This window comes from Sebastes umbrosus, chromosome 6 (assembly GCF_015220745.1).
Source record: "Sebastes umbrosus isolate fSebUmb1 chromosome 6, fSebUmb1.pri, whole genome shotgun sequence".
Classification (NCBI taxonomy): domain Eukaryota; kingdom Metazoa; phylum Chordata; class Actinopteri; order Perciformes; family Sebastidae; genus Sebastes; species Sebastes umbrosus.
This window is the reverse complement of record NC_051274.1, coordinates 13,037,744-13,062,735: the sequence shown is the minus strand read 5'-3', so window position 1 is coordinate 13,062,735 and position 24,992 is coordinate 13,037,744. Positions and strand designations below refer to the sequence as shown.

Below are 24,992 nucleotides of genomic sequence, written 5' to 3'. Positions count from 1 at the left end.
ACCAAAGTTTCCTCCACTCAACTACGATTTAACACAGTTACCGATTATAGACACCTCTCCTCTCAGTCCACACACTGGCTTTCTTTTTCTTCCATTCTTTTATTTATCCATCTCTCCACAGTCTATCTAAGTCCCCATCAAATGCCATCTCAGTGCCGCTCAGAGGCGGCCGGCCCTCATCGTTTTCCTCTATGAAATCGCTTTCACACACACAGTGACTTCACCAGAATGTGAATGAAGCTGTTGCCGCTAACCCTTACTATGATAAGACAGTCAAGTCACATGCACACAGACGTAAGCGTGCACGCACACATATATGCAACAAAAAACACAAAATATGGTTCTTGCAGTAGAGTATTATGTACTCGCAGTCTTTTTCCTCAGAGCAGTAAATAAATAATGAGAACACTGTTAAAATTCTGCCAGTATTCCAGTGCTGTGCTGCTATCAGCCCTGTGCCTCCCTGCTCTGCCTCCCTCTAAAGAAAAGCAAGGTCTTGCTTGAAAGAAAGAGGTTTTTCTTTTTACATATCTTTGTTCCTTTTGTTTTCATCTCCCCACTGTTCACCCCTCTCTCTAGCTCCTTTACTTCTCCTTTCCCCTTTTTACTCCCCGTGAAAAACTCTTTTTATTGTACTCATGTATACATAATGTTTTCCATTAACATTTTTATGAGACAGAACGCTTCCCTCTCGTGCATTTTTGGTGATGCACAGCATACAGGAAGACGTGAAGGTCTTTCTGCCTTCGCTCTCTATTTGTGTTCATTACTCATGTATGGAGTTGAGATCCGCAGAGATATACTAATGTCAGATCAAAGGTAGAGTTCACTGGAGAAAAGGAAGGATGGCATCCTTCAGGCTACCTGCCCTTTGTTCAGGTTAGTGAGAGAAAGAAGCGCCAGAATCAGTAGTGGATAATGTCAGATGACAAGCGCTGGTATTTAAGCTGGAAGCAGATCATGACACGAGCCGTACGAGGCGGATCTGACCGTTTAAATGGGATGATCCCTACTTTTCTCTGTCTTGTGGAGCGGGGCAGTTGATATTTCAGAGTTTATTTCCTCATAACATACTGACCTTTTGTGTTGTGGATGAAGATCTAAAGAAGACAGATTGGGGGCTGAGTGATGCACGAGTGCAACAGATAACAAGACAAGAGAGGTGTGTCTTCCTGTTGTGTGAGTAAGTGTTAACTATCTGGGGTGCATTCAGTATTAGTGGCTCTGCAGCATTCTGAGGGATAAAATATGTGTAAGCCTGTTGATCTAACAGCCAACATGAATTTCAAACAGCAAACGTCGCACAGGAGGTTAAAAATGTGCAAGAGATAAGCACATAATAAGTGACACGGCACTCCACGCTTACGCAAGTTGTTCTTCATTTCTTGGCAGCTGATAAATGACTCTCTGATGAAGCAGAGAAAGAGTTCAAGCACGCAAAGATGGAAAAATAGGAAACTTGACAGGTAGAAAATTACAAATCCCCATAGAAAGGTTAAACCTGAGTGTGGCACTGGAAATAAAACTGTTCTGGTGTGATGGTATCAGTGACTGTAATCCTTTCTGCCCTGTGGACTGTCTCCGTTCTTCAGCCTTGAGGTGCTTGGCAGTGGCACTGCAGTAAACATGCCAGTAAAGCCTTTTTTAAATTGAAAATGAGCTAGCGAGTGGTGCTCTGATTGTGCGTAGTTTCACTGAGAGGAATTTTACTCACAAATATCTCCCAGGCTGGGCACATACTTCATATTAAATGCCTACATATGCCTCACCCCCTCCTCCTCCTCCTCCTCAGCAGGTCATTCTGATTACTGCAGAAAACCGTTGTTCCACCCCATCTCAGCCTCCTCGCCGCTCTCCCACACACTCATTTGCATGTTCTCTCTTGGCTCTCTTCCATATCTTTCAATGTATCCTGTCACACCTGTTATTCACTTGTTTTCCCTCTTTTTTTCCTCCCCAGTGGTTCTTTTCCACTCCTTCTTTGTGGCAGCGCAGAACCTCATCTGAATGCACAGCCAGTCACGAGTTCTCTACCTGCTTTGGGCATTTTTACTGGTATGAAAAAGTGCAATCATCCTTTTCTTTCTAATAACAACTCAAGGTGACACAGAATTGCTTACATTGCCATGAGATGAATGAACCTATTCCCTGCTTGTCTGCATGTCTTGATAGTGCGGTGCATGCATACCTTGATATTTCATACACTTTTATGTGGCTTTGGTGGTGATTTCGCCCCTGTCCTGCTCAAACAGTATGCATATAGGCTTTTCCAGTGCTTGCTCTCTTCTTGCCTGCAGACAAGCAGAGAGAGAGGAGAGAGTGTGAGGAGGAGGGAGAGGGTATAGCAAATGAGGTGTGGGTAAAAATTATGGGGGGGACTGGAAAAGAGAGCAGCAGCCCAGCCCTGGAAATGGAGAGAGAGATGGGAGGGAGGGAGAGAGAGAGAGAGAGAGAGAGAGAAATTATACAGTGTAAAATCCATGCGAATTCAGCTTTAGTGGTAGTGCAGCGTCCAGATCAGCCAGGCTCCTCCACCGCTGGGGAACAACCGCCTTTTGTGATCCCCTCCCGCTGCAGTGGGGGAGTGCATTTACCGTCTCGCCCAAGGGAGAGAGAAGCCAAGAAGTATCCTCCAATCAGCCGCTAGTGATTTCTCTCATCTTGTGGGGCTGCTGATGGTGATTTATCACTGACCTGAGACAAGCGCTGCACTCTGCAATCAACACCCCTAAACCACCTGGAATACTCCACCATGGCTTTTATTTCTTTTCTTAAACACAAAATACCCTCCTGTGGATATTTTAAATAGAATGACCAGAGGACAAAGGGAGGATTAAAAAGGACTTGCTCAATGCCATTCTTGAATTTTTTTTCCTGCTGCAGACTGAAGATGGACTAACTTTTAAGGGTTGCATTTGTGCCACATGAGAACATCATTTCATACTCAGTGCTTCAATAGGCATTTTTTACTGAATTACTTGTCATATTTCATATCATATTTTATCCTTAAAGCACGGCAAGCAGTGGTTGATTGTAGACACACCACTGCAATAATCATGTAGGACTGATACTCAGGTAGATAGAGGTATACATATGGTGATGGACAAGAGATGGAGACGGTGACAGTTGGAGCACACCTGCCCTGCTGAGCATGTCTGACACCTCGCTGTAGCTTGATTAGAGCGTCTGCTCTCCAGACTATCAGGTTGCCTTTTTATCCTCAAGTTATCATGCTTCCCTGTGTGTATGAGTGTATAACTGTGAGTGTGTGTTAGGAGCCAGAGTTTGGGATTACACCGCCTCTGGAAAGGATACAGGTGTAGTGGAGCCTTGAATAAGGATTAGCAGCTCTAACATCTTGTCGCTGGCAGCACGCGGGGCGATGGACCTTTCAGACAAGACTCACTGGAGGATTAAAGATAAAAGGTTTAACCGACATGATGAGACGCAGAGGGCAAGGAAGGGGACAGGGAGACAGTAGAGAAAGTTGTATTGAGATTCAGGTTATCCTTGACTGAGGCTGATCTTAAAGGAAGTGAGCATACAAACAAGCTGGTCAAGTACAAATGAGATATTGAAGCATGAGAGAATGTGTTTGTGTATCCACAGTCTGATAAAAAAAAGACCTGCCTTGATAAATTAAATCATTGGGTATGTAAAAGACAAACATTGATGGTGATACACAATCTTGATTTCCCCAATAACCCAGCAAGCACAAAATCCAATTGATCCATGAGTTGGTTTCATATTGATTCCTCTCCACAGTCAGAATAGACTCTTGTCTGATCTCAGTTTAAGAGGCCACTAATTTAATTATAATCCGTCATTCGGTCTCGCCCCTGGAGCAGTCGGCCAGAGTGCTGAGTGTGCTGTAGTGCAGAGGATCAATGGTCTAATACTTGTCATGATAGCTGACAACAGATCAGATAAACACAACGCCTTCCTGCTGCTGTCTGCTATAACAATCTCACAGTTTGTGTTATTTACATGTCTTGTATTATTTGGAGACGCAGTTCTCCATTGATGGCAGATCTGCTGACAGTTGCAGGAAATTTGGCAGCTTGTGTGCTTGTAGTTGAAAGAAGCGTGTCGTCGCCTGTCTTGATGCAGGTGTGCGTGTTTTTTGGGCTTGTGTCCCTGACATACACAGCTTATCTTAGCTGCACAGCAAAGGCTTAAATATCCTGGCTGAGGGTGTAATGGGCACCTCAAGACCTGCCCCACTTAAAAGTTAAATTAGGAAATACCTTTATCCTGGAGTGGAGGACAAGAGCAGGGCAGTCCTGACAGGAGGAGAAGTTATCTGAGCAGCCACACTCAGCGATCCTAGAAAGCAGGGGGTACAGCAGGTGGTAAGCTCTGTGTGGGGGTGAGGAGAAAAAAACAGGAGTAAGGCGAGTTCTTTGATAGCTGTATTGTTTGGATCTGCCTTGTTAAAATAGCATAGCTGAACTGTTTGGAGGTTTAGTGCTTGAGAAAACTCAGGAACAGCGTGCGGGTGTTCAGCTGGGAAAAAGCTGCTTTATACGGCAGATTTCAACACTAAAGAACAGACCAGGATGGGTACAGCAAGTAAACTGTATTGACAAGTCACTGGATCAGCACTCATTTGTCTGAAACAACTGCCTAATCTTTTTAAGCACAAAACCAGCCGGACTCTTAGAAACATCTTTTCTCCAGATCCAAGATTCAAATGAAACTACAACAAGCACTTGAACTTCAACAAGCAACATTTTCTGCCTGTGATGGAGAAAGAAACAAACACGTGGTCTTGCAGCTCTGAAACAATCTCAACATTTGAATTTACTCTGGATTATAACACTTGAATTGAGAAAAAAGAAGAGGAGATCACAGCCAAATAAACTGTGTAGCAGGGATGTGTTGAGTGTTACTCTGAGGAGGAGGAGTACTGTAATAAACCACAAGCCTGCGAATGAGGGTGGGGCTCTCCCACTGCCACAGACAAAGACCCTGATAGAGAGAGTCCCGGTGTGAGAACTGGTCAAGTGGGGCAATTTTTGGACCTGCACAGTCCAGCACCGTGTCAAAAGTCACAATGGGGTGCAACATGTGCGTGGTTCAAAAGCCTGAGGAACAATACAGGGTCATGTTCCAGGTGAGCACTCTCTGTCCTCTCTCTTTCTGGTTTTCATTTCTTTTTTTTCTGTCTTCAAGCAAAAGCCTTCCTTTGTGTGTCTTTAAAGTTTTCATTATTCTGTCTTAATCTGGCCCTTTCTTACAGCTGTATGAGTGACAAACAAAACAGCTCTGATGAAAATGTCATGTGCTTCCATCTGCAGTAAAAATCAACAGAAGCTCATCATGTTGACACACTCAATTAACCCAAATATGCACATATTAAACTCCTAATAACCAGTTTTGAATCAAAGATAAATTTAGCATGTATTAACTGCAGTTATTTGTATGGCAATGTCAAGGATAGCAACATCAGATAATTTATGAATGAGTCTAAATAACAAATTAGCTCCAATTAAATAAAACTTAATAGTGACATATTGAGCAATTAATAAAACTCATTAGGTGAATTAGACATGAAATGGATTTTATACAAGCTCCAGATCATGTGACACATCTAACCTTTTTGCTGGACCTATATGTCTTTTGTGTAGATTTATATATATATAAAGCTGTGTAAATCACTTTGTACCTCTTGAGCAAGGCTATTTATTGCTCTAATGAAATAGTAATTCAGTGATGATAATACCGATAATTATGATAATGATGCTTCACTGTGATTACAACGATTAGGATCAGAGAGAGCAGAGCTAAATTGCGTAAGATAGAGAGATACGCTGGTGTGGAGAACGTGGAGTGGTGCAGAGCCACGGAGGCAGCAGGATGGATGGCTTGTTAAAGCCGGGGCTAAAGTGTTATGGGAGAAAGGGGTTGCCACGGTTACAGCCTCAGCACCACCTGCCAACTGGGACCACAGACTGTATGTGAGTAAGCTCATCTGGCGGTGCAGTGCCTAAAGGAAAGGTGCTTCTCGGTGACTCCATGATACACAAGGTGACCAAAATAAGCCCCGTGCTTACTAAGCATGAAAAATGCTCAGCACTCATGGGTATGCAGCGCAACACTTTTAGTATCTGTGGCACCCGGAAGCCTCAGCTGGGTCTCTCTCTGTACTAAGCTGGAGTCTGGGTCTGGGCCAGTTAACTGGGCTGCATCTGGTGCCAGAGGCTATGCCAAGACAGGAAAACGTGGAGGGAGACTGAATCCAAATAGAGGCACGGTAATGAGTCAAAGAGGGAAATAGAGTCGAAATAGGAAAATGAAAGAGGGAGGGAAAGTCAGACTGTTTTTCTTTCTTTCAGTCTTAGAGCTCTTCATGGAGCAGGGGTGAATAGAAAGGCTTGAGTGACTTCACAATAGGGGTGTAAGAAAATATTGATACACATGAGTATGGTGATATTATGTTGTGCGATACTGTATCGATTCTCCAAAACACTGTATCGATTTTTTATTAAACTCTTAAAAGTCAGATGGCCCACCGTCAAGCCCGACCGCTGTTCAGTCTTTCAGAGGTTGTAACAGGCTCCGTTTTAGTGTAGCTAGAGTGATGTTACTGGCATCATATGAAACTAGAACACCTAAGGAATCCTTTGGTTTCAACCATGTCATACTAGCTTGTCACCAAGGAGGCTAAATCATGCTTCAAACTTACCTTAAATTTTGGCGAGGAAAAACTGGCTAGGCGTTTTTCAAAGGGGTCCCTTGACCTCTGACCTCAAGATATGAGAATGAAAATGGGTTCTATGGGTACCCACGAGTCTCCCTTTACATACTGTACATGCCCTATGATAATCACATGCCCTATGATAATCACATGCCGTTTGGGGCAAAAACATGCCGTTTTTTGCATGCGGTATACATTTGTTGTTTTTACCTCTTCTAAAATATTTCTGGTGTATTTTTTTATTCTATGACAGTTTTCCTAAAATAAATTTTTAAAAAATTCACAATATATCGCAATACATTGAATCGTTACCCCGGTATCATGATACGTATCGTATTGCCAGATTCTTGCCAATACACAGCCCTACTTCACAAACCACTCCATAATCAGTGACCTTGTCTAACAGGGGTCGGCAATTCTGACCACATGCAGGTCAACGTCTTTGAAAGTGGAAACCTAATAATTCCACTGATCTGACAATGTGAGCTGAACTGTGGCTGAAGGTTGTGTCCCTAAACGTCTGTCATCCCAGAAACACTTCCAGGTCTGTCAGAGAGAGTTAATCCGCACGTGGTTCCCAGACGGGCGTGGCGATAAGTGCAGCGAACAGTGATGGCAGGAAATATGTTGTATGATTTAGTGCATGCAGAGCAGTTGTCATGTTGCATGCAAATCCATTGTGTGAACAGTGGCTGTGTAAGTAGAGCAGATATTTTGAGGTGTTGGGAGCAGCATATATTGTGGTCTGGTGAGCTTGAAACGACATTTCTGGCAGGGAGCAGAGGAGCATGAGAGAGAGGGAACAAACGCAGATGGAGGACTGAGCCACAGCCTTTGGCTTTCAGTGGCTCACTAGTACATTGCAATGAGAGTATATTCAATGAAACCTCTCTGTTAAAGTGCAGAAAAAGTAAAAAAAAATGTACAAAGTAGAAAATCCAAAATACTAAAAGGCAGCCGAGAGATAATCACAGACTGCATGCTGTTCTTTTCCCATAAAATTCAATCTCAGTTTTTACATGTAATGATTACAAACAGCAATTCTTGCTGTGCAGATGGCTGATTAATCCAAAGATCATGCCAAGAAAAAAATGGAGGTATACTGTGTCCAATCATAAAAAAATAATCATCAGAAAAAAGGAAACATAATTACATTTCTCGCCCACATTTCATGGCTCTTCCCTTTAGAGGTTTACAGCTTTGAGCTTAACTAACATGTATAATTACACCTTCAAATTAGATGCAGTCTACTGAGTAACTGTCTGTAGACAATAAATACAGCATTAAACACTTCACAGCTACATCAGGCCGGAAAACTAGTCTGTTAAATTTGACTATGTGTATCAAAAACACTGGCTTCTTGTGCCAAAGGAATAAAAGTCATGCATTATACATTGGGCCTCTGCTACACATACGCTGTACGCTGGTGGTTGGTACACACCCATTGGCATGTTTCTGATCAATTTAGCCTCCTGTAGCCCCGAGTGAAAAGGCATATTGGTGTTCAGCTGATGAGTTAGACTCAATTGTAGTCTTATGTGCACATAAACCATTTTCAGCAAGATATTGCATTTTACATACATTTTACAGAGTACCTGGCCTACACACACACACACACATGCAGTAAACCTCTGCCCCCCTGAGCCCTTCAGCCGCTCCCTTCTTTTTCTCTCCTCCATCACTGTAAAGCGGGAGGCTGTTTCCATGGCAACCGGCGTCATTAAACAAACCTAATGGGCTTTTATTCACAATGACACGAAGAAACATGCTGACAGCCACAAGAGGCAAACGGATGAGAATCAATACATACCAATGACCAGCTGACTTTAAGTGCACGGTTGTGTTCACACCCACATGCATGTGAATGACCCATAATAGATACCCACACATGAACATACAAGCTGGAGGTGGACAAAATAAAAGGAACACCTGGCAATATAATGTGATGAGAGCACCATAAACTAGTGGTGTCTCACAAACACTGAGCATCATACTGTAAGTTTCTCAAAGGCATTAAGCATTGCAGGGCTATTGTGTTAGATTATTATACTGTAATGGTTATGTTGTCCCTCCCTCCAGTATTTGCCAGTAGTACTGCCACTGCACTTTTCACTCATGATATTATATTCCCAAATATTCTTTCCACGTCCATTAATTCCATCAGTAACACTTTACTTTATTGCCCCCCTCATAAAGCATCTACAAGCGTCAATATAACACATTATTAGTAGTTATACGCAGATATAAGGACATTTTGACGTGTTTGTTAATGTACAGTATTTTCAACAATTGTATAACTTCACCTAAGAAGTCATATTATATATATTGCCATTCATTATCTGTTTACACCAGCATCCAGTTATGAGTTATGGAGGCTTCACAGGAGGAGTTAAAGTTGTTGACAACTAAATCAATAAACACTTAAAAAGGACATTATATCTGCTTACAAATACATCACAGAATGTTATGAACCAAAATAACTAAAATAACCATTTCATCTTTTCTTACTTTGCCTCTCTCTCTCACACAACTGAAACATCTATATATCTATGTAGCGTTTTGTATTTATATCAAATTATATCAAAATACAAGATGTGCTCTGTCTTCTGTCTAACTCAAAGGTGCAGTGTGTAGGATTTGGTGGCATCTAGTGGTGTGGTTGCAGATTGCAACCAACTGAGTACTCCTCCGCTCTCTCCTCCCTTTCCAAGACTGTGGTAATGTGAGCCACCGAGTGCAAAGCCGTGGTAACGCCGTTTGCCTCGCTCAGAGGCCATCCTTACCATAATAACACTACTTTAGGAGCAACAGAAGACAAACGGCGGCTGGCGATACTGCGGTTTTGCATTCTGCAGCTCACGTTACCGCAGTTTCACAAACGTGTCGGAGAACTGCGGTGACCTACAGGCAACGTAAAAATGCAGTGTTTGTTTTTTTCCATTCTTGGCTATGTTGAAACATGGCAGAGAAACATGGTGGACTCCGTGAAGAGGACCCGCTGCCTATGTAGATATGAAGGGCTCATTCTAAGCTAACAAAAACATGATGATTCTTATTTTCAGGTGATTATACACTAATGAAAACATAGTTATGAATATTATATTCCATTTCTGCTAATAGATCCCCCAAAATGTTACACACTGTTCCTTTCACTTAAAGTGGTGCAGAAAACAGTTAACGTGGGTTAATTACATCACTTGACAGACTGCTAATTACCTTTTGGCTCATTAGCTTCTTTTTATGTCAAGACTAGATGTGTCAGTTTTCTCAGGTGAAGTGCAGGCTAGTGTTTTATAATATGTAGGCTATGTATCTGTCGGGTTCCTGCTCTTTCCCCATGTGTGACTGACATGGACATGAAATAAAAAGGATGGAGAGGATGTCTCATTTAGTATGAAAGGAGTGACAGAAAAAAAGGAAGGGTGGAGGGCATTATTGTAAGGTCATATAGCCTTTGACATGTTTTACAGACCTACTAACTCTTCTTCTTTTCCACCACCACTGATAAAAAAAAGCCCATACTTCATCTTTTGTTCTAACTGATGAATGTATTGATAAATTATGTATCTTCATAGTCCACACTCCCGCTGAGACTTGTTAGCTTCATCACCATCATTTCAAAGAATGTTTTAAAATCAATATCTTCTCACTGCTATCAGTGTATAATAGGCCTACCACTCCCTTGCTTGTTCATTTAAATTAGCTCAGTGATATCAAACAACAGGGGTTACAGCCGGAGTAGGTCAACTCCGTCTCCAGATTAATTGATTTACTGAGGAGGTGACTGCTCCAGCCTTCAGAGTATGAGAGATGAGAAAAATCAATTACTGAACAAGTGGAATTCAATATGTTGGGGGGTATGTATCGGTCATGCAGGAGCTCTTGCATGTGGAAATGCACATCAATCCAGGTTTGGGAAAAAACTCTGTGATGCCGGGAGGAAAAGAGGCACCTTTCAGATTAAGACTGTGATTGTTTGTGTATTTTAGAACAATACGTGTTACTGTAGTCGTCCCCCTCTTTCTTTCCATCTCAGCCTGTTGTTCAGCACGCAAGATTAATTTGCTCTTTAAAGGGCTTTCAGATAAAAACTAATTATGCATCAACCACTTAGTAATTTCCCATGAGCCTCCATTGTGCGTGTGTTTACATACAAGTACTGAACCCAGAGCCAGACTCGCTATTTACATTCACCCGGCAATTCCTTGAAAGCTTGTGTTTTCTACATTTCTCATGCATCGTTACCCTCCCCTCACCTCACCTCCTCTCCTCCCCAGTGCACTCCTTCGGTGTCTCTCTGCCTTTTTTCTCTTTCTACACTTTGAACTCTTTGCATCTCTTTCATCTCTGACACATCACCCCACCATCCCCACCCTCAGCTCCGCAGCCACCGCTGTTACTACTACTACCACCCACCCCCTACTGTGAATTTTGGAGGCTTTACTATTTTTTTGAATTTCAATTCTTTTTTAACACAAATATACAGAAGGAGGAGGGAGAGTGGGGTTCGGGTGTGGCTTCATTATTTTTTGCTTCGCTTGTGTCGCAGCAGATGTATGCAATGACCTAGTAACCCAGAGATAATAAGAGAACAGAACATGGTAATGGGTTCTCCATCAAGTCAGGTCTCACACACAACAACCATTACCCTGCATGAAGTCATCTTCAAAGCAATCTCAGCACCTCTCATTGATAATGAATGAGAAATCCCCCTCGCCCCTCTCTTAGTATTCATACCTGTCACTCATGACCACGGAGCTGTTTCCTCTCTGATCCTGGAGAGCTGGGCCATGTGGTCACGAACAGAGAGCGCTGAAACAATAGATACCTCACTGTTTGGCGAGAAAAAAAAAGATGAGGTTAGAGCTGAAATAGAAATGCACTTTGATGAGGGATGTGTTTGTCCTCTAATCTAACATGCAAACTACACAGTGTAAATTCCTTCATCACCAATAGGCCATGTAGGGGAGGAAGCATCTTATTTGTCTCCAAGTGAAGAGGCTCATTAAGAGAGACAGCAAGATTTATGAAGGAACATTAGTGTGAGGAAGGACAAACGCACACAAGGAGATGGACCGGCTGAAAAAGATGGATATAGAGGAGTGTGGGAGGAGGGCGAGTTGTCATCTCCATGGGGAAGGGACAGAAGACAGAACTGCTGAGGCAGCACGGCGAAAGAAAAACCAGAGTCTGGAGAAAACAGGGGAGAGAAGATGCAGGGGAGGATATGGGTGGGGATGAAGAAAGAGAACAGAAAGGGAAATGAATGTGAGCATGGTAACACAATGGCAGAGCAGGAAAGATAGACCAGAGGGGTGGTGGTGGTGGTGTAGCGGTATGAGAGAGAAAACCAAAGGGAGCAGGGGGCTGAATATGGCAAGAAAGTTTTTGTGCTTGGCTGCACAGGGGAACATTGATTTGACATGCAATTACTGGAAGGGGACAAGAGAAGAGAAGAGAGAGGGAGTGGGAGAATGAAGCTGGGCGGCGGTGGAGATGTGGAGAGTCGCAGACAGCCAAGGTCAGTGACTGTGAGTGCAGCATGAATGACACTCCACTCCACTGGCTCAGCAACTGCCTGCGAACATCATCATGTCGCTGTCGGTCTCCGTGCAATGAAATCAAGAGAATTAAATCCGTCTTCGTGAGTTCATTTGGAAAATGTAGGAAAATGTGTTATTTTAAAATGATTCTGTTCAATTTTTAAAATGGTGCTCAATCCAGAATTCAGAGCATATTGCCTCCGCACGGCTCTCAACATGGCGAAGGCTGAGCCGGCGGCGAGCAGCTAACGGTGCTAACAGCGCTTAACAGTGAGAACAACGGCAACAGTGCTGACAGAGATAACAGTGTTTACCTAAGGGGGGAATCGGAGGGTGGGTGCTATACGCTTCTACGTCGACGCCGTGGGTCAGGATGGCGTTATCAGCTGTTACCGCCGTATGAGCGCAGAGCGGCCGCCATCAGCTAGAGAGACTCACATGCACACAAAGCTGGCTATAAACAGAGAAACTTTGATTACAACACACACAGAGGGAGACCAACTTCATTCTCTGCTCAGGTAGACATTACTCCACTATATCTTTACATAGCAAATAGTTGTTTTCTGCTATATTCATGCTCTGAATATCGAATTTAGCACGTTCAACCAACAGTCTTCAGCTTCTAGCATTACCAGGGTTATACCTCAATTGATTGAGAAATTTTAACTGGATAAGTGCACATTTGACCTGCTGGTGGCGCTATAGAGGAAAAGTCAGGGGATCACCAAAGTCATTCTGATTCATCCTCTGGGGACCATGAATGTAGGTTATGTACCGAATTTCATTGCAATCCATCCAATTATTGAGATATTTCAGTCTGGATCAAAGCGATTGACCGTCAGAAAGACAGGCATTGATATCCATTGAGCTACACTGCTAGTAATACAGTTATAAATACTGAATGAATCTTTCTTCTTGGTTTGCGGGGAAGTCCTGCTTGAGTTGATCGGGAATGTTTTGGTTCGGTAACCCTGAAGTCAAATCCCTGTTTTGATTCATTCTCCACATTTATTTTCAATAATCTTTCATTATTAATGTCTCTCCCTCTCCTCTTTGCTGAATGAATGAACCAGCTGTGGTGGGAGAGATGGGAGATGTTTCACTCGCCACCTGATTTCTTTCAACAACACCAGATATTCAGGACACATGTTGTGATCCTATACTCTATATGAGGACTATTTATACTGTATATATACCGACTGTTTGAATTAATTGCCAATATCCACAAATAGAGAGAGAGAGCTCTGATGAGGAAAGGAATTTTCAAACATACAGTATGTTTCTAGAAGTGGTTTATTTCTCCAAATCAAAACGTCTGAAAGCATGACGTTCCAGCACAAATGACATTGCAATAATTTTCAGTGAAGTTCCCCCTGCTCAAAAAGAGAGAACAGTAAAACTAATTTCCCCAGAATATAAATACGTTTTGTTATTTCAATATATTTGCAGAGAGAAACCTCTTCTGATTCACACAAAAGAAAGATAACAGTGTTTTGTAGAAGAGAACCAGAGAGCGCAAAACTAATGTCCTAAAAAAAACTCATTTTTATCTCTCTGACTGTTAACTTGAATGTGTGTTTTTGTAGCTCTGGTTCACTTCTTCTATATGAGAAAAGTTGCTTGCTGTTTTCAATCCGTTCACAGTTGTAATTACTTTCTAACTCCACCATTTTTCCTGCTTTCTTTCCCTCTCTCCACAGAAGGGTCACATAAACAACATGTTGTGCTCTTTTGACGCTGACGGCCGATTAAAGGTCTCAGTATAAAGCTTTCTGCTCTGCTGCTCTGTGTGATGTGGTGTTGAAACCTTTTAGATATAAACCATGTTTTTTTCCATCTCTGTGTGCCTGTAGAAACAGTAAATACACTCATATGTCTGCTGAAGTGTGTCTTTCCAGTTTTCTATTAACTAACACAACCTCAGTCTTTCTTTCTGTAGGTGTTTGTAGCTGTAGTTCTCCCCTCCTGCTCTCTGTGTTTCTGTGAGGCGGCTGTACTTCTGTGAACTAACCTTGCCTGTTTGATAAAACTGGTTTGTCCGTCCATCCTGTCTTCCTCCCTTCCAGCAGTGGTGGAAGAAGTATGCTTTACTTAAGTAAATGTAGTAACACCGTGTGTAAAAACACTTGTTGAAAGTAAAAGTCTTGCCTGCACACCAGTAGCCCATCCACACAGGTGTTTTCACGCACCTAATTAGGGCTGCACTTGATTGAGTTTGGTGACTTCATGTAATCAGCCAGAGTGATTGGAAACACCTGTGTGGATGTGCAGAGCCTTTCATTTCCAAAGTAACTTTAGCCGTCAAATAAATGAAGTAAAAATTACACTACTCTCCTTTGGAATGTAGTGGAGTATATAAAAGCATAAAATGGAAATACTCAAGTAAAGTACAAGTACATCAAAATTGTGCTTAAAGGTATCTATCGATCATCTAGTAGTGGTTGCAGATTGCAACCAACTGAGTACCCCTCCGCGGACTCCTCCCTTTCCACGGCCAATTAGACTGTTGTCAGGCTATTAAATAGGCATTGTCAGTCGCTATTAGCCCCATAGATGTGGGTCATTAGGGGCCTACTATACCCACTGGTAGGTTTTATCCTCTATTCACATGGTAGATCACTGAAAGAAGGTATAAAAGAACACAACAATGACCGTAGTAATTATGACAGGAGCAGGAGTATTTGTGTTCGTAGTTATTTTAACCCAAAACACAATGTTTTTCCCTAAACTTTTTTTTGCCTAAACCTAAAGAAGCCTTTTTGTTTGTGTTCAAAACGTGACGTTTCATTCAGTTTTACATGTTAGAACGTGTTGCTTTTAAGTTTCACTTTCACTTTTACAATGTAGTAGGTGTAGTAGGCCCCTATTGACCCTCATCTATGGTGCTTATAGCGACTGATAACGTCTATTTAATGGCCTGATAAGAGTCGAATCGGGTGCTTTCCAAGACTGTGGTAACGGAGCCGCCGAGTGCAAAACCGTGGTATCGCTGTTCGCCTCGCTCAGAGGCCATCCTTACCATAATAACATTGCTTTAGGAGCAACGGAAGTCAGACGGCGGCTGGCGATACCACGGTTTTGCACTTTGCTGCTCACGTTTCCGCAGTTTCACAAGCGTGTCGGAGAACTACGGTGGCCTTCAGGTAACGGAAAAAGGCTCTCTCTAGAGCTTGGTTTGTCCGTTCTGGGCTACTGTAGAAACATGGCGGACTCCATGAAGAGGACCTGCTCCTTATGCAGATAAAAAAGGACTCATTCTAAGCTACCAAAACACAACTATTCTTAGTTTCAGGTGATTATACACCTAAATAATGAAAACAGAGTTACGAATATTACATTCCATCCTCCGAAATGTTACACACTATACCTTTAATTACAGTACTAGGGTAGTTTCCACCACTGCTTTCCTGTTATTCATGTCAGCATCTATCTAGTTTATCTTTTCACTATATAGAAGTTTGCTGCCCACTTTCTAAACATTTGTCCTTTCCTTGTGGTTTCCCTACAAAACTAGATTTAGAAGCACACTCCTTTTACACCTGGTTTCTTTACCTTTATCCCTGCACGAGTTTTCCTTTAATTCAATTTGCCCCTCCTCTCTTTTTCTCTTCCTCTTCTCCTCACTGCTCCTCCACCATTTGATATGTGTTTTCCAGGTGAATGGAAAGGAGCTGTCCCGCCTTTCCGGGGATCCCACCCTGGACATACGGGACCCCGTGCTGTCCAACATACTGAGGAGAGGGGCCCGCAGACGTGCAGGCCTAGCGGGGGCCCTCGGAGGGTCACTGCCAGTGACCATGGGCATGGCCGACTGTGTAGACAGCTGCACCCAAACAGACATCAGCTTCCAGCATATGTTGACTCTGGGCAAGAGTAGCCAGCATCCCTGTGGAGCTCCACCCCCACCCGACCCTCCGCCGTCCCCTCCGCTGCCGCCCTTACTGGAGCCATATCTGTTCAATGAACTGTGAGTGGGAGTAGTCTAATAGGCCTCTGCAGCATGTCCAACTGTCAGACCAGAGCTCATCTGCTGTCTTGGTTCGGGTCCATGCCATTCTGTTCACACATTTGACGTTTGAAGCTGCCCCAATTACTGAAATATTATATCCTGAATATTGTTTTTCTCAGCTTTATAGAGCCTGTATACTACGACCCCACTGACTACTTCGATATCACCCAGCATGAAGTGGACAGGCAGGATGAGCTGGAGTATGAGGTGAGAGCCACTTTACTCAAACGCTGGTACAGAAAGCTGCCCCACTGTTCTCTGTCTCTGTCTGACATCCTCCTACTTTTCTCTGCAGGAGGTGGAGTTGTATAAGTCTCGTCAGCAGGATAAACTCGGGCTGACTGTGTGTTACAGAACCGATGATGAGGAGGACTTGGGAATATATGTAGGAGAGGTGAAGATAGTGTTATGAAATCACATTTTCAATAAATCATTCCCATTTCTTTACACTCCTAAACAAATCCTTCTTTTTCTCCAGGTGAACCCAAACAGTATCGCTGCACTTGATGGACGCATCCGCAAGGGAGACAGAATACTACAGGTACAGGTTTCATTAACAGTATACTGGAGCTATATGATGTTATTAATACTACTACAGTGTTGTATAACTCTTCACCGCAACAACTTTTTACTTCTTCTTTAGTGATCTAATGCACAATTTTGGAAGAAGTACAAAAACCTTTTACAGTAGTAATACTACAGTGTTCAAATATTTTGTTACAAGTAAAAGTCCTGCATTCAAAGTCTTACTTAAGTGAAAGTACAAAATGATTAGCATTAAAATATACTTAAAATATCAAAATTAGAAGTACTCATTATGCAGAATGGCCCATTTCAGTATAATATATATTATATTATTGAATTATAATTAGTGATGCATGTGTTCATCACTTTAATGTTGCAGCTGGTAAAGGTGGAGCTATACTTTATATACTGCTGGGCAACTTAAACTGTAATAATACATCATAATGTATCATTTAGATTTTTTTAATTTGTTTTAAATTTTCTATTAATAATCTCAATATGCACAGTAACTATAGTTACTAAAGCTGTCAAATAAATGTAGTGGAGTAAATATACAATATTTGCTTTCAAAATGGAGTGGAGTAAAAGTATAAAGTAACATAAAATGTAAATACTAGGGCTGTCAGTCGATTAAAATATTTAATCGTGATTAATCGCATGATTGAATTAATCGCAAATTAATCACACATTTTTTATCTGTTCAAAATGTACCTTAAAGCGAAATTTGTCAAGTATTTAATACTATTATCAACATGGGAATGGACAAATATGGTGCTTTATGCAAATGTATGTATATATTTATTATTTGAAATCAATTAACAACACAAAACAATTACAAATATTGTCCAGAAACCCTCACAACTCATCTCTCTTATTATCGCGTTAACTTTGACAGCCCTAGTAAATACTCAAATAAAGTACAAGTACCCCATAATTGTACTTAAGTACAGTACTTGATTAAATTTACTATGTTACATTCCACCACTGGTAATGCATGAATCTTAGATAACCCCCTGGTTCATAACAGAGCTGCAGTCAAGTCCTTTTTAATCCAGCCTTGTTCACATATTAAAGCAAACTGCTAATAGTGCACCATCTATTCTGAATTCTCTCATAAGAGGTAGAATATCATTACTCGTGCTATTAAGCTAAAGAGAGATTTTTTTTTCCCTGACTATTTCCTGAATCAAGTAATTTAATGAATCTGGCCTTTATCTGACATTAACTCAGTTTTTATTCTCCTCTTTCTCTCTCTCTCTCAGATAAACGGCGTGGACATCCAGGACAGAGAGGAAGCGGTGGCTATTCTCACCAGAGAGGACAGCACTAATGTCTCCCTGCTCCTCGCACGACCCGAGATAGAGGTGAGGAAATTGGATATGAGGTCTTGGGGGAGCGAGCTGCAAGGCTTAGTGTGAATACTGACCTAAGAAAATGCATTCTTCTCCCTTTGACTCCCTCTTTATGTAGCCAGAAATTAGTTTACATGCTTGGGTATGTGAAGGTAGTGCTCTATGTGATAGAGAATTGAAAAAATGGGGACACAGGAAAGATGGTGCTCTGTTTTGTCCTATCCTGCTGCAAGCTGCACGAAGGCAGGAAAGCAAAGAGGTGCAAAAACATGATGAGTACACAGATAGTGTGAGGAGGAAGGCAAAGACAAATAGTGCTTGTGCTCACAGTGCTAATGTGGCGCCGCTTTGTTTTCCTCAAGGTCACTCTCCTATAGCGGATACGAGGACATAGTAACACACACCGACCGGATGCCCCTCAATAACACACCTCTGCCAAAATGACTTGTAAACACACAACTTGACACGTGTCGACACAGCCAAATTGATTTACCATGGTAAAAAAAGAAGAGCTGCAGCTGGAGACAGTTTACTGTATGTGAGAATACAGAAATCTGTATGCTGGCTGCATTTGTACATAAAGAGCTAAAGGGCAGATTTAAAAGGCGCTCATTAAAATGGTCAAAGTCAAAGACACACACACCAACAACCTCTCTCCTGTTTTAATATGTCCTTGTATTGAGAGCGAGAGAGAGATAGAGAGAGAGAGAGAGAGAGAGAGAGAGAGAGATGAGCACAAGCTCTACCTGTGAAAGGCTGACAAGATTTATATTGCCAAGGCACGGTCCCACATTAAGATTCATGTGAGCGAGGGGAGGACGGAGAATCATCAGAGGGAAACGCACAAGCAGAGATTAAAGCTTGATCTGTTGTCTTGAGGGAGAAAGAGAGAGAACTGAAGGGTTCGTCGAAGAATAAGAATGAAGATAATCAATACTTTGTCTGTAGTCGGCACGCAACTCACATTCAAATCAAACCAATTAGCCGAGATCTACTGCGCTCTGTGGAGTGGATTGTTCACTTATTTATTACAGTATTTGCATTATATTTGATGGGATGCCAATCAAAACGGCAAAGTAAACAGCTCAGAAACAACAGTTCTTATGAAATATTAAGTTATTATTCATCTCTAAAGATTGGATCATTCTGGATGGACGTGCATCGTCTAAATACTGAATACTTGATTATGAATGATCAATGTCTTTTCCATGTTTGGATGTACTCTAAACATGAGCTGTGAGTGTTTGTTTTCCTCTATAGACAAACTACTCAATGGAAACCAAATGCAACAGCAGGGTATTGAAATGATATTAAAGTCTCACACAGCACTGGCTCCATCTACTGACAAAGAGGAGCACTACTCCTATATCAGTTCAGAAATGTGTTGCACTCAACATTAAAGTCAATGGATCAAATGACAAGGCTTAATGTGAAAGGGGTCACTCGTTGGGATGAACCCACAGAGATTTATCACCCAACTCTGCAGTTCCCCTCAACTCTATGAGGCATTCCCATGTATTTAAGTACAGTGTTTTTGTTGTCTCACTGTTTTCTCAAAAAAAGAAAAAAAAAAAACTTACTTTAGAAATCAATAATTTGACAGAAAAATCATCCGCCATTGTCCGACATCAGAACTGCGCCCATAGCAGTATAACAGTCTGTTATACATAGCAACGATCTGCTATAAAGAAATAACAGACCGTAGAACACCATCAGAATCGACTATTCAACAAAGCTGTGTAATAAGATGGAGCAATTAGCAGCTAAAGAGACAGATATATCCCTCAGCAGTTGGTGGAAAACAGAGCTAACCTGCAGAATGCAGGTGGCCAGAAACATAACTCCAAAAGAATACTGATGTTGCTACATATCTACTTAATGTGTAAATAGGCAACAGTTTGCTAAGAAATTCACCATATCTACTTAAAAGGTGATTATATGTCAGTGTTGTGTTTGGAGCTTGTTTTCTGTCTGCTGCCCCAAAGTGGCCAAAAAAAATCTGTAAATCCTGGTTTATACATGTTTTTTTCCCCAAAGCTTTAAAAATATAGATCTATTCAATGTTAAAGATCCCATCCAGACATGTGTTAAGATATACAGGAATATTCTGCTTTGAATATGAATTTGTGTTTGATATATTTTCCTACAAAAAAGTTCAACTTCAGCAAAAATCATTTTTTGTCATATTTGCTCAAACACTATATCCTGACAGTAGTACACGAGACAGATAATCTGTGACGAAATCAGGTTCCTCTGCCTCCTCTTAGTGCTCTGAATGGCATTTACAATATTCTACCACGAAAAAAACAATCAGAGCCGAGGAGTCTCTCACGCAGCTGTCAGTCACACTCGGATGAAACTGTCAAACTACGCAGTGCTGATCAAATATGAATCACGATTCTGTTACTGTAATGCTTATTTCTCGCCTTAAATGTTTTCAGAAACATATTTTAGTTTCCTGTTTAGTTGTAAAATGAGTGCTTGGTTTTGGCTCGGCTGTTTTCAACATACCTGGTTTGACAGTTTGATCGGAGTTGACGAGCTTCGTGAGCAGTGATTGACAGTTGCGTGAGAGACTCCTCGGCTCTGATTGGTTGTTTTTCTTCAATCTCATGTACTACTGTCAGAATAACTACGATTCAAGATGAGCACAGAGAAACTTTCCCACATTCTGCAAGTGAAGTAAAAAAAACAAGCAAAACACATTTTTGAGTGGAGGGGGACTTAAAACCTTTAAACATTCTAACACATACTTTTTCTTTGTCTTCTGTTTGTCTCTTCAACAATGACCTTTACACCTCCACTGCAATGCCATCAACTACACCAACCTGTGCCTGGTACACCTTTACCTGTCAGAATGACAACCAGCTAGACCCAGATGAGCTGGATCTGGAGCCACTGGACAACGCTGTTCATCTGCCCGGCAGCCACAAAGCGAGGAACGGCACCTCCGTCCTGGGTGCTGAACCAGGCGGTGTTGTTGTTGGGGGTTTTCTAGGCAGCCACGGTCGCTCAATAAACAGGGATTCACCTGATTTGCTTCAGACGGTGCTGAGCAACAGCCAGGAGCTGGACAGTGGGGTGGGCCGCACGGATGAAAGCACGCGTTACGAGGAGTCTTCAGAACATGACCTCCTGGGAGACGACCACACCAGTGCCTCCAATACGAACGCCACCAACACACCCGGCAGCATGCGCAAGTTTTTGTCCGGCCGAGGGGACACTCCGCCCTTGCTGCACTCCCAAGACCTCCAGTTCAGCACCGACTCCCTCTTAGGGCTGGATTGTGTTAACGGAGGAGGGCTGGAACAGGTGGAGCGACTGGAGAGGGCCTACGTGGCAGATCCTATGAGGATGATGATGCCTGGGCTCACTGAGGAAGAGTGTGAGAGGTACAAAGAGCTCTTGGAAATCAAGTGTTACTATGAGAAGAACAGTAATGCTCTGATGCTACTGGGAGGTCAGGAAGAGGAAGGCGGCGTCTCGCTGGATGTGAACAGGAACGAGAGCCTGACGCAGCACGAGATGGCCCTCCTGGAGGAGGAACTGCGCCACTTGGAGTTCAAGTGTCGCAACATCTTGAGGGCGCAGAAGATGCAGCAGCTGAGGGAGCGTTGTATGAAGGCTTGGCCTCTCGAGGAAAAGAATGGAGCAGGTGCAGGGGCTGGAGTAGGAGCTGGACGCTTGGACATTAGTGCTACTTTGGTCAGCGAGGAGTCCTGTCACCACGCTCTGTCGGATATCAATGAGCTCCCAGAGAGGGAGCGCTCAGACAAGGACAGCACGAGTGCCTACAACACTGGAGGGGAGAGTTGCAGGAGCACTCCTCTGGTCACTGAACAGTACCCTTCACCTTCCACACAGAGCCTGGAGGGAGGAGAGCCTCTTCTCCCAGAAGGTATGCAGCTTCCAACCTCCACCAGGCAGAGAGAGAGAGGGACCAGGGCCGAAAGAGGGGACGGGACACAAGCAAACCTCAACCAACCCTACTCTCCTCACAGTCACAGGAGACGAGGTGATGCTAAGACATACAGCCCCGGAACTAAGGTCAGGTCCCTGTCCCGGGATAGAGGAACACGGCGGGGCTCGGAGGGAGAGGTGAGACGCAACCCCAAAGCCAATGGGACAGCTGAGAGGTCTGGCGGGTACAGTGCAGAGAACAGCCCTTACCTGTCCCGCCGTCAGACAGACACAAAGCCGCCTCAGCACTACCTGAGCTGCATGCAGCTGAGGTCTCCCTCCACCTCCGAGACACTCGGCGGACTCCGAGACGCTCCCAGAGAGGGCATCATGGAGACTTGGGGCGACGCCAGCCCAATGAGCTTGGGCAGCACGTGTAAAGATGTCCCCCAAGTCCCAGGAGTCGCACCCCTGTCCCCTACGCTGCTGCCCGCCTCCCCTCGCATGGAGTGGAAGGTGAAGATCCGCAGCGACGGCTCTCGTTACGTGGCCAAGCGGCCCGTGAGGGATCGCCTTCTGAAGGCGCGCGCCATGAAGATCAGAGAGGAGCGCAGCGGCATGACGACGGACGACGACGCCGTGAGCGAAATGAAGATGGGCCGTTACTGGAGCAAAGAGGAGCGCAAACAGCAGCTGCTGAAGGCCCGAGAGCAGCGGCGGCGCAGGGAGTTCATGATGCAGAGCCGCCTCGACTGTTTGAGGGAGCGCGAGAGGGAGCAGGGCGGCGGCGGCGGCGGCGGTGGAGGTCAGCAGGGGACGACACAGCAGCAGGAACCCACCACCATTTTGGAGCTGTGCCACCGCAGGAGCATGAAGAAGCGCAGTCGCAGAATCCTGGACAACTGGATCACGATACAGGAGCTGCTGGCACACGGGACCAGGTCTGCTGATGGGAAGAAAGTCTACAACCCCCTGCTGTCCGTCACCACCGTCTGAGATCAGATGGGAGGGTTAGGGAGAGATAAGAAAGTGCCAAAGTGTTTTGATAGGGCCTATAGGATGAACACAAGCTGCTTCAGTACACCTTGGCACAAATACTTGTCTGCAGGGATGCAGCAAAGTCCATGATAATAATATAAAGTAGCACACCAACTTAAAATGTTTAGATTGGAGAAAAGCACATGACTGAGACTGCCAGGGTTTGTGTGTCCAGTAACATCATCCCAAACAGAAAGACAAAGCACACATCTACAATATTGTCGAACCAATGCTGCATTTCAGAAATGCATTCCATAATCGCAAATGCAGATTTACTAAAGTCACAAATATACTGGTTGAATGGACCTAAACCAGTCAGGAAAACACTTGCCAGCCATTTTCATGATGCTTTCCTCTCACATGTGAAGAATGTGATCCTTTTATCTATAAACAGAAACCTGCACCAGCTTGTCAGATTTGAAATCCGGGACGTGACACAGTCAATGCACAAGACGAAAAAAGAAGTATGTGTAGGTGGACAAGTGGAGAGACTTTCAGACGAGCGTTTTCTGAAACAATAACACGTACTGAGGGAGTCCATTTGGAAATGCGTCACCACTCCAGATCTGTCTCCTTACATAAAGGAGCGATGGCACCACCTGCTGTTCAGCCATTAGAGTAGTGGAGCACTAAAGTAATCTTTGCAGGCCTCTACATTTTTATGAATAGAAGCAAAATCAAAAGTGGGGCTAAGATCCACGTAGCTGTGAAAACATTATGAGAAAAAGCCACTTCTGTGCCATAAAACTGTATATTTAGTGTCCATAAAGGACTTTTTTTGTTGAAGGACATTTTATTGTGTGCCGGTTAATGTAGTTTTTTTGTCATCCTTGTAGTGTTCACGTACAAACGCTCCTTTTTTTTGTGATACAGGAAATGCAACATCATCGTGCTTCATACATGCTTTTTGATAATAAGGAGCAGAGCGGTGCCTTCCTTTTAGGCAGACTTGACAGTATAGCACAATTTTCAAAGTGATACAAAAAGGCTGAACTACTGTAGCTGAGACACAGAAGCACAGAGCAACTTACGGGCTTACTGTTTTTTTTAAGAGTGGCACATTGTGTCATATAAAGCACAGAAAACATTTCATGTTTCATTCAAAAAAGCACATTTAAATGAACAAAATATCAAATCCTTTCTTTCTCCGTTTGCTATTTGAAAATTACAAAATGCTTTTTCCGGACCGATACGTTTTGGGTCTGTATGCAATATAATTTATTTCAATGTTGACTGTGAACAGGCTATTTCATTGCAATTGAGGATTATTCTTAGCAACAAAAAAAATCCCTGTTAAAGGGACTATTTGTAACTTTCAGAAATGCTTCTTAACAGCGACACCTGTGGCCGTGAAATTAACGAAAGTCAGCGTCGGGCTCGCACTTGCTTGCTCTAAATATACCTGAACGAGCATCGCTCAAAACAGTGAGGCGACACACGTCAGCTAAAAGCACAATATCACTCTATATTTCAGCTGCTTGGCAGTAATGTTAGCTGACCAGACGAAGGTCTCTCCATGAACATGATTTAGATCTGATCCTAGTGTTGGCTTTTCCTGCCGCAGCGCAGGCTGATGCAGCGGGGCTCTGCAGCGTGTCCGCCTGCAGCCGGAGAGAGCAGAGGAGACACCGGCACCCGGTCGGTAACGAGAGGGTAACGTAACTCTCTGTAGAGCCCCGTCACTTCACAAGACACGGGAAAGCTCTGTTGGTCTGGAGGAGCTGCAGCATTTATTTCTGCACAAACGTCCACTGTGCATTCACTAGATATTCTCAGAGCTAAACTAACTCTTCTGCAGTGTGGAGTGAGCGCGTGTTCACGTCTAGAGGTGGAGCGAGACAGCGAGGACGCGCGCGCATTCTGAGTGAAGGAGAGCAGGCAGCGGAGATGAGGCTCCAGCCACATGCGAGCGCGCATGTGTGGCG

At 43.3% G+C, this 24,992-nt stretch overlaps 1 protein-coding gene and 1 long non-coding RNA gene across 3 annotated transcripts; one reads left to right on the top strand and one right to left on the bottom strand.

The window, feature by feature from the left end:
• The first annotated feature begins 2,247 nt into the window (after positions 1-2,247).
• On the top strand, positions 2,248-23,775 carry LOC119490151 (PDZ domain-containing protein 4-like). Of its 2 annotated transcripts, XM_037773369.1 has the most exons (8): positions 2,248-5,116; positions 13,944-13,997; positions 15,900-16,210; positions 16,372-16,459; positions 16,548-16,646; positions 16,731-16,793; positions 18,040-18,141; positions 20,986-23,775. In XM_037773369.1, the coding sequence occupies exons 1-8, from the start codon at positions 5,057-5,059 to the stop codon at positions 23,023-23,025; spliced, it is 2,817 nt and encodes a 938-aa protein (XP_037629297.1). In that variant the 5' UTR covers positions 2,248-5,056; the 3' UTR covers positions 23,026-23,775. The 2 variants fall into 2 exon arrangements, with proteins under 2 accessions (XP_037629297.1, XP_037629299.1); XM_037773371.1 differs by lacking the exon at positions 13,944-13,997 and having other exon boundaries at positions 2,249-5,116.
• Positions 7,080-14,688, bottom strand: LOC119490153. The gene is made up of 4 exons (XR_005207340.1): positions 14,255-14,688; positions 12,558-12,697; positions 11,438-11,532; positions 7,080-10,625 (listed from the first exon to the last, which is right to left on the bottom strand). It is a non-coding gene; the product is annotated as an uncharacterized LOC119490153 (long non-coding RNA).
• Positions 23,776-24,992: the final 1,217 nt, after the last annotated feature.

Coding starts and splice junctions, on each gene's coding strand:
- LOC119490151 (XM_037773369.1), top strand. CDS start 5,057: ATGGGGTGCAACATGTGCGTGGTTCAAAAGCCTGAGGAACAATACAGG. Junction 5,117..13,943: donor AATACAGGGTCATGTTCCAG/GTGAGCACTCTC, acceptor CTCTCTCCACAG/AAGGGTCACATAAACAACAT. Junction 16,794..18,039: donor AGGGAGACAGAATACTACAG/GTACAGGTTTCA, acceptor TCTCTCTCTCAG/ATAAACGGCGTGGACATCCA.